This window comes from Silene latifolia, unplaced genomic scaffold, assembly GCF_048544455.1.
Source record: "Silene latifolia isolate original U9 population unplaced genomic scaffold, ASM4854445v1 scaffold_79, whole genome shotgun sequence".
Taxonomy (NCBI): Eukaryota; Viridiplantae; Streptophyta; class Magnoliopsida; order Caryophyllales; family Caryophyllaceae; genus Silene; species Silene latifolia.
The window spans coordinates 4,047,696-4,058,151 of record NW_027413701.1 but is presented as its reverse complement, the minus strand read 5'-3'; the positions used below and the strand labels follow the sequence as shown (position 1 = coordinate 4,058,151).

The following is a 10,456-nucleotide window of genomic DNA, read 5'->3' as shown; positions in this document are numbered from 1 at the left end:
CTTTACCCGTCAATACGCCCCACCCGTCTACACCAAGACCTATTGTTTCAAGTTGGATGCAGCCATATGCTTCTTTAGGAAAGTCTAAATGCCGTCAACTCATGACCAAAAAAAATGTAAATATGCCAAATGTCGGTTGCTTTCTAGCATGACAGTACTACTTTCCATTTTCTTGGAAAAAAGAAGTTACAAAGTGTGCCCCTCTCCTTCGGACACGAAAAATTTATCATGGCAGCTCTAAATGTTACGAAGTATTTGGTCCACGTACACCACGGCTATTCCTAGCTTGCCTGGAAAACCCAATTCCAAGAAAAGGAAAAAAAAAAAACATGAATCCAATCAACTGTTTCATCTTTATCCGACGATCTTTTGAAAGCATGATAAAAATGGCCACATGAAATACTGTTCATATATTGCATTCTTGGACACTCCCAAGTGGCGTAAATGTAAGGCATAAGGAAGCCTATATTTGTGATATTTACAGCATGAATACAAAAGATTGACATTCTCTAAGGCAGATGGCCAGACGCGACAGAAAAGGCACCCTCCTCTGGCCATGCCAAGTATCACGGTCCGGTACTTTTGCGGCTAAAGTGCGGCTCCTTACACCAAGCTTGCCTTCAGGAGGCGAGGCAAGGAAGGTGGAGATGAAATAGTACAACAAATACAACATAGCTGAAAAAATGGCAGGCAAGGACAGGAAAGATATTGACAATTCGTGTTACTCATGAAGAGTATAATAATACGGAGTAATAATTTTGGTGATTTCACAACAAGGGTATGTGTGTATTGGCGAATCACGAAAGCAACCTTACCTCGCCTTTAAGTATGAGTAGTGGCCGCTTCTTGCTTTCGTTCATATGCATTGCCATTTCTTAAACTCTTCAATTAAGTACAAGATCCTTCACCAGGGCAACCACACCATTTTTTCCCAGTAAATTATTTATTACATTCATTGTTTCAATGAATCCTTTCATCATCAAATTGTAGACTCTGAATTGCCTTGAGCGCAGAGTCATAGGTTTTAGAAGATGATTGCTTCTCACCGGCAGAACCAACTGGTGAGCTTCTCTGGCCGCTTGAGAACCTCGGAATTGTTGTGGGACTTGCCTCAGCAGTACGAGAGCGGGATGGATCTGAGTCGTTACCTCCTGTCAACGCTTCCCGGCTACTTGGAATAGCAGCACGCTTCAATAAACTACTCGGGCGCCACAAAATATTTGAGCTTGACAACTACACAAACCACAGTAAGACATGAAAACAAATATTGTTATGGCAAGAGAAACTTTGAAGGCTAGAAAGATGCTACTTTTAAAGCAGATATGCAGGTGCAATTCTAGTAAATTATCAAGACAAATTACCAAAATATTAAATGAGATTCTAATGGGTCTAATTTTAAGTTTAGCGCATCCTCCATTTTTAATCCTACCTAAGTTTGCTCCTGCCCAAACTAATCCAAACTTCAATCAATTATTTTGGTATGGACCTCAAATCTAATAAGGTTAGAATTACATTAAAAAAAAGTACAGGTGACAAAAAGTAGCCCCAATTTTCTGACACATCGTATGTCTTACTACCTCTTCTTATGACCCCACCCATGATAAAAAAATGTGTAAAAGACATCAAGTGAATGATGTGGGAGAAGGTAAAGGCATAGGGACAGAGGATGAGAAAAGTTTGACAAAGTGGATTAGGGTTTCGGACATGGTATCAGCTTAGGCGAGGCCAAATTGGATAAGTGTTGGAATGGGTAACGGGTGGTTAGAAATTGATGGTTGTGGACTTGTGATGGTGAGGGCAGTTGTTTGAATGGGTGACAGATTGTAGATGGCTGTAATGAAGGTGATGGTGGGGGTGAAGGGCGGAAGTTGGAATGAGTGGCAGGTGGTTAAGATGGTTGTTGTGGCCAAGAGAGGTGGCTAAGGAGTATGAAATTACAGGAACTCCCATAATTCTAATACCGTTAAGAGAATGGTTCAACAATATTCTACTGATAGTGGAGAGAATTTATGAACATTGACCCAATTCTTCACATTCGACCCAATAATAATCCAACCCTAATATCACCCGATGAGAAATGGTCCCGACTGAACCTGCTCTCGAGCTGTAGTATGACAATCTGATTAAGGCGAGTGATCAAAAAGAACTTGAACTGAACTAATCGAAACCACGGCTAACCCGAATGACACCCATTCGATTTAATCGGATACAATTACACAAACCCGAACCAAAACCACGGCTAACCCAAATGACACGCATTCGATTTAATCAGATACAATTACACAAACCCGAACCAACTGACCCCGCTTTACAAGTCTATCAGAAACGGAAGATATGCTAAACTTGAGATCATTGCCTACTAAATTTTCCAATATAGAATTTATCACAAAATACCACGAAATAATGAAGGAGAATAAAATATGGACATCAATCACACACCTACATTAAAGGTATAAAAATATTGTTATCGGTGAAAAAACTGCACCATCAGTAATCAATATCACCGTGACTCGACCAGAAACCCGGATAGAATGCTGAATTGGCCAATCCAAAAGATTGCTGGACCACAAATATATTTGACCCAAAAATTACCCAATGCAAACCAAATGACTCACTAATTCGAATCACACTTAAAACTATCTACATTGAAAATAACCAAAAATGTCATACCCACATGCAATTACCCGACCAAAGATGACTCATACCCCGATATGGACCAATTTGAAGTATATCATGGGAAGCAATAAACTTAGAAAAATTCCTTCCAGCACCAGCCTTTCAGAAACTGATCCATTTAACTTGTTACTCTTTAATAGTTAGTACACCTCCATTACAAACGTGTTTGCCCTAGGTGATGATTACTATTCCCAATTATAGAAGTAGTCTATATTTCATAGTACCACTTAGCTACTGCAGCCAGCCAGCACTAGTCACTATTACTCCTGACTCTCATCCGCGCTTCCCTTTAGTCCCTCAAATGTACAAACACAAAAATAAATTCATTATGTATATCTGAAGACATAACATAAAGTGTCGCACAACATGGTAGCAAAAAAAAAAAAAAAAAAAAGAAAGACTGACCGTAGGATCCTTGCTCAAAGTGGCATCATTTACAGGTGAACTTTTCTGCTTCAACAAACTTCCCGAGTTCACAAGTGATCCTGACATTCTCCGTCGAGAATCGTCTACAGAAGACATAACACCTGGCCGGCCTGCTTCGTCGCCTGAAATCAGAGAAATATTTATAAAAAGAAGATAAGCAAACATAATGAGTTAATGACTTCTGCTGTAATTCTCTCCGCCCAACCCCCACCTGCCATATATTTCTTTGCACTAGTGTCCTGAACTGTTAAAAGAGCTAAAATTCACACTTTCTAAGTTAACCGCATGGAGAGTGTGAAGGTTTGATGGAAAACGGTAAAACAATGCCTTGAGTTTAACACTGAACTTGAGCTTACCAAAGTAATACGTTGAAAGAGCAAGAACTCAAATAAAGCAAGCACCACAACATAACAACAGAAAACAAACCTGAAATTCTTTCAGTATTAGCTGCTGGGAGAGGGGGTACTGCTGCACTAGTTCCAGCACCAGCACCCTAACACATCAGAGAACCGCCCAAAAAGAGAACAGAGAGGTAAGGACTTTCTGAAGCCATATGTAAACAAAAGACAGCATAGATATATACTTGGAACAGCACGATATACTTACAACAGCGCGAGCTGGAGGAGTAGCTAACTGTGATTGTTGGTACTTCAGAATGGTCCAGTCAAACACATAATCAAATTGGAAACCTGAAGTGAAATTAATTTCTCAAATAAAAGCAGACGAAGAGAGTATATTTAAATTGTTTCACAAAGAACAAAATTTAAGAGATGAAGAGGCAAATTTAAGTATGAGGACTTTGATACTTGATCTTGATTTTAATGTTATGGAACACAAAGAAAAGATAAACAAGCACACCTTCACGAATGAAAAGGTCGCGGAAGTTTCTCTTAAGGTAGGTGTAGTCTGGTTTGTCATCAAACCGTAATGACCGGCAGTAATGGAAAAATGATGCGAACTCAGTTGGATAACCACGACACAAGGCCTGGAAGTATAAAGTTTCAGTATCACTATTAGATATTAAAGCAAACAAAAAACAAAACAAAAAACAAAACAAAACAATGAGCGAACTCCATATCCTGTACCTCAATTGGTGTGGAAACTTTCTTCTCACTAATTTTATCATACTTCTGTTTCTTTGTTCCAGCCTTTAGTCCCTGCCAAGGAAGACTAGAAAACAACGCGAAAATAGTGTGAACTGTGAAACATTGAAGCTGGTTGAATAGCATATAGACAGAGGAAGAATCATTTACCTGCCTCTTAGGAAGTACATCAGCACATAGCCAAGGGATTCTAAATCATCCCTCCTGCTTTGTTCTAGAATACGAAAGTCAAGTCAAATAAATAGGCGAAAACTCCAATGGAAGTACAATGCTAGAAATTAACACAAGACTGCAGAAAAAACATACCAATTCCAAGATGAGTATTCATACTAGCATATCTAGCGGTTCCTGTCAGGTTTTTGTTTTCTCTGCATTTTTTTGAAACAAAACATCATTAACGTTGGTCTAGCAGATCATTTCTAACGATTCATAATTAGAATCTCCAGTTTTAAGAGATATGCCAATGAAGATCACCAATAACCACAAGGAAACTGTCTAAACACTATTTACCTGTATGGAATATGTTGATGAGTGGTGGTATCTCTGTACTTCTTGGCTAATCCAAAATCAATAACATAGACCTAGAAAAGAAACAACAGTTAGATGTTAACAGGTAGACGTAGTCTTTCTAATATCTGGAAAAGCTTCACTAGAAGCCAGACATAACCCGTGTATATAAAAGAAATACCTATCACGGGGACACACCTAAAATCTAAAATAAATACCTGATTCGCCCGCTTGCCTAAGCCCATCAGGAAGTTGTCGGGCTTAATATCTCGGTGCAAGAAGGACTTGGAGTGTACAAACTCGATGCGATTAATCTGAAGGATGAAAGTTGAATATAACAGCAACATTCTGTGGAATAATTAGTAAATTAAATTAATCACAGATATGGAAAGTTACCATTTGATCCGCCAGCATTAAAACTGTCTTCAAAGAAAATTTTCGGCTGCAGAAGTTAAATAGATCTTCGAGACTAGGCCCAAGTAAATCCATTACTAGAACATTGTACTCCCCCTCAACGCCATACCATCTCACATTTGGAATTCCATCTACAAAGAGAAGTATATAAATCAATTTAAAATATGTAAACCAGAACGGTCATATTAGAAGAACACAAATTCTCATTTGTGACGGACATATCCGTCGCAAGCTTGCGACGGGTCAAATACAACCCATGTGAGGTAGATAAGACAAAAACAAAGTGCCTAGAGAGTAGCATTTTGTTTTGTCTTATCTACCCCACATGGTATTATTTGACCCGTCGCAAGCTTGTGACGTCACAAGGGAGACTTGCTGTTAGAAGAATGTCATGAAGTATCTAGGATTCCAAGGGCAAAGATTCCATTACTTCCTCCCTGCAGGATCCTATACAGCTTGGACTCATAAAGCAGTTGAGGATGCTTTGTCTTGACACTTTCCTGAAAAAATAAATGCAGGAGACATATACAATCAGGAAATGAAACAAATCAAGACAGCAAAACAACACAAATGTGAAGATCTAGCAGCTATAAGAAAAAAAAACATTAAAAGGAAACTGCTAACAAATGGAAAAAAAAAAATTATAGGTAGATACAGGAACACTAGCCAAAATGAAGGAATAAAAGAGTAAGGATTCAGGACACAAAGTTGGTAACACAGTTATCACATAGGTTAACAATGATAGACTCGTAACCAAGGTTGTTAGGAACGGGATCCAACTTTGGATCGATGGTGGAGGGGTAGGATCGGATCGTGGGATCAAATCGAGGATTGTTCGATCCTACAAATAGCTTGGATAAACAAGTTTATGTAAAAAATTTGGTATAACTTGTGATGTACTCCCTCCGTCCCGGTCAATTGTTGTCCTTTGGTTTTGGCACAAAGACCAAGGAAAGAGGAGAGGACCAATAACTAAATGACAAGTGGAACAAATTGAATGAGAATGATCAAATTACTCATCAAGTTCATTCTTAAAATAGAAAGGACAACAAATGACTGAGACACCCAAAAATGGAAAAGGACAACAAATGACCGGGACAGGGAGTATAATGTTAAAAGTCAATTTAATAACATGAAATCTTTATAGCCATAATATTAAACATTACATTTACCTTTAATTTAAAGTTGTAAGTAGAAAGAAACAACAATTTCACAAAATTAGAACACAAATAAGCCTTTTACGATCTTAAACGATCCTACCATCGATCCTACACAATCCTGTACGATCTTATGCGATCCTACTCGTTCCTAACCGATCCTATGACGATTTGAATCGTATTCCACTTTTTGGATAGTATGATCGTACGATCCGGATCGCGATTTTAACAACATTGCTCGTCAGTACACAATGGGCCTAGTATCTCAAAATACCACACAATAGACTTTAGCTTTGTAAAGAGGCAACCTCAAATCCATAGTCTTAGTTTTAGAGCCATGAGGGCACTGAGACAATGAGTACCCCGTGGAAATGAGGAACAAGGCACAAAGTGAAGGTGAACGCCCCATGCACATGAGGCGTGCCAATTTTTCAACAAAAATTGTTTGACATACAAATACTTTGCATCAAACCCTTTATTGAAATTTTGAAGAAGGTTAACGTGTAAAATAGGATAATCAGATAACAAATATATAAGAATTAGAAGATAAACAATTATAAAATCCGCAATCGTGGTGTATCTTGTTTGTTGCACCTAATGCGTAGAGAGTGCCTACGGCGTCCAGGAATTTGGGAATTTGGATACTGCGTCACTGTTCCTTGAGCTTAAGCGTGTCCGAGGCATGCGTTCAAAAACTAAGGCGGTTGTAGGGCCACCAACATCATCCACACACCCATATCAAAAAGATAAAATAACAACAAAATATAATTCCCCATTGTCTCATACTCATCATCCCATAACTATGAAACATTCGAAGTTCAAACCAAGAAACAACTCAAAGAACGAAGAGCTAACTAAACCGATTCAACTGAGTGTACATCCCAAAGTTAATTCCCAATAGAACTGTGAACCTTGGAATAAGATCCACCGACACAATTTTGAGCCTAATTAAATATGTAACCAATTGCACCTCAGGTAAAAATAGCTCAATTCACCAACAAAGAAGTACTCCCTCCATTTGCTTTTGTTCCTCACATTTGATTTTGGCACGGCTCTTAAGAAAATGCATTAATAGCGTTATATTAGACCAAACTACCTTGCATTAGAAATTTAGAATACTAATCTCATCACTCGGCACCCACCCCCACTAAACCATCACCACCACACTCCCAGCACACTATTCAGAGTTCAGACCACCAAAACTACTAGCCGAAGCACACCACCACTCCACCACCACACTCCCACCCCCTTTGATGCAGCACCGACCACAACTACCCAAAGCCTATCGAAACGGCGAACACAGCAATGGTGCTAATTTTCGAAAATTAGAAGTATCTCCTCGTATATGTGAGTTTTCGAGTTTGGTTTGGAGAGGGAAAAGGCTAGAACTTAGTCAGGAAAGAAGCTTGACGAGGGGCGATAGAAGATGGAACGAGGTCATGGTGGTTGCCAGATCAGGAGCAATGTTGCCAGTGAAGAGAGGTCCTAGTGGAGCACTCACTGAAGTTGTGCCAGGTGTTGCACTAGCCTTGTGCAGCCCTAACGGAGATCGTTTAATGTACATGGTGGTCAAGAAGGTTATGGTGGAGGCAGATGGGCGGAGGCAAAGGTGGAGGTTGGTTCGAAAGTTGGAGGAATGTGTAGTGGTTAGCTCAGGTCGGAGGAAACTAGGTGATTTAATGAAATGGTGGAAGGAACAGATCAACAAAAGCAAATGGGGGAGTAGCTCTTTTGGGCAAAGGGCTGTGGCGTTTTTTATTAGAATCTGCTTCTTTGTGACAGCCAACATCTAGAAATTGTTACGGCTTCTAGAGTAATGGATGATATTCTTTGTCCGTAACTTCTAGCAAGTATGCTTTCCCTTGGAAATTTCATTCCTAAAACTTCAAACCAATAGTTGCGCTTGATTAAATCAAAGGTGGGAAATATGTTAAATTCTTGGAAAATGGGTGGAAAACATGTATGCTTCTCTGTTTTATCCCCCCGCATTCCTGTCTACTTCATATTAATGCCATTGTCTCAAATTTGAGTCAACTTTGTGTGCCATTCATGGGAACTCCATTTGTAAACGTCAGTGTATGAGTGGACTTTCGTTACTTTGGAAGATATTGGACACTGTTATTTGATGGCATGCCCATGATAGAATTTGGAAGGTTTATTATTCGGGAAATTAAGAGTTTTATTGAAAGTATTCATCGCAATGGTAAAAGGCAATATTCACAATTATGACAATCTCATGAGGCGAAGCCACGGTACTGCTATCAATCCTATATATTAATTCCAGAAACCAAGGGATTTCAATGTAATTAAAGAAATTTATACAAATTAATTATACTATATAGTTTTAAATCACTAGCACCGTGTGATGGACCCGATTAAGGGATCTCAATGCAAATATTATATAGTTTGGGTTACAATTGAAATTATCAATATTAATGCGACAGTAATGACAGTAACAATAATTACGGCGGGAGTAGTGAAAGTAACAATGATTACGGGCAAGTAGTGAAATGTTATTACTATTATTTCATTAATAAGAGTAAAATATTAATAGTGGGAGTAGTGAATTTGTCTCAAAATTTATTTCATCGTAATTTTAGGATATGTTATAAAAAATATATTAATGATATATTTATGAGTTATGCAACTTTAAATAATTTTATTTAATGAAAAAAAATTAATAGTAAGTAGAGGTAGCCCGGGCGGAGCCGGGCACCAATACTACTTAGTCCAATACTCCAAATGTGAGTACCATATGATGGAAACATTTTTACTTTATTGTGAAGTTGCTTGGTCAGATTGATATTTTTAAAAAGTATTGGGTGCGCTATGGATCAATTAAGGGCTTTTGCACTGCTAAACTTCAATACAAGGGTAGTACCAAACACAAAGAATAACCACGGAGATGCCATAGGTGTCTCTGGTTGGACCTTAAGTACTTAATTCCCAACCAAAAATGTGAACACTTTCAGACGCTAGACATTCTTTGGACACCATTTGAGGAAGGGATTGTTTTCTGGCTTCTTTGCGTGTTAAAGTAAATATAAAACGAAACTGGGGGCTTTGCGAAGTTTACTATGAGGACTCTTTGTCTTCTTTTGATCCTTAATTGATCTAATGAGATTTTAAATTTCTAATCGCTCAATCTTCCAAATGATCCAATTCTCCTATCTAAGAACCATTTAATGTTCGTAAACCAAACCTTGTAAATTTGCATTAACAGCAAATTTACCAATTACTCGTACAGCAGTATCAACCTCGCAACAATCTAGTCACCTCGGGAAAAGAATCGAGCAACCCAGTTCGTGCCTAACAAAAATACTGCTCTCCTACCACGAAATAATCATTACCCGACACATCACTCACCATTCAACCCCGCATATACTTCACACAAAACAAGTTCAAATTCGAAACTTCCATTGCATAGAATTGAAACTATATTCTAATCCCTAATTCCTCGCAACGATATCATCTACCTCAAATTCATATAATTTCAGTAAAAACAACTATCTCTAACCTAACCAAAACAATTACTACAAACAAAGTAATTAAGCAAATTATACAAAACTAAATATATGATCATAAACTATAAACCACTTACAAGCTTAATTGCGATTTCTTCATTAGTCTGAATATTCGTACCTAACAAAACAACAACAAAAATTAACAAAAACCCCAAATCAATCAAAATTAAAACTCAATCCATAAATTAAACAGTTGGATTAAGAAAATCACCGAGATAAATTTCTCCAAAAGAACCACTTCCGATCTTACGACCAAGTCTATACTTATTCCCAATACGAGGCTCCATTTTTCGTTGTTTAATCGATTAATCAGCTGAAATAATTACGGTGAAAGAGCGATTAAGTAAACTCTAAGGAAGGAGAAGAACCCCATCAGATGAATTTAAAAAGCGTGCGAGAATCAATGAAGAAAAGAGTAAATTGGGGGGAAATTAGGGTTTTAGTTGGATGATTAAGGAAGGTTTTGGTGGAGGATAGAGAAAAGGAGGTGAGGTGGATAGTGTTGTCAGTGGTGAGGTGTCTTTACTTTAAGGAAGTTTCTCATTGCTTTCTTTCTCTATTGGCTCCAAATCTCCAATTCATTTGTCTCTAGATGGGTTATTTTGGTCTAAACTCTAAAGTAATAAAATTGAGATTTTTTAATTATTTT

At 38.1% G+C, this 10,456-nt stretch overlaps 1 protein-coding gene across 1 annotated transcript; it reads right to left on the bottom strand.

Annotated features, from left to right (window-relative positions):
- Nucleotides 1–330: 330 nt before the first annotated feature.
- LOC141640356 (casein kinase 1-like protein 1) lies at nt 331–10,213 on the bottom strand. Its single transcript, XM_074449165.1, has 14 exons — nt 10,019–10,213; nt 9,885–9,925; nt 5,557–5,626; nt 5,109–5,257; nt 4,931–5,026; nt 4,716–4,786; nt 4,512–4,573; nt 4,356–4,419; nt 4,188–4,272; nt 3,961–4,087; nt 3,709–3,791; nt 3,529–3,595; nt 3,082–3,224; nt 331–1,233 (listed from the first exon to the last, which is right to left on the bottom strand). Exons 1-14 carry the CDS (start codon nt 10,092–10,094, stop codon nt 961–963), a joined length of 1,407 nt encoding a protein of 468 aa, XP_074305266.1. The 5' UTR covers nt 10,095–10,213; the 3' UTR covers nt 331–960.
- Between the last annotated feature and the right edge of the window lie 243 nt (nt 10,214–10,456).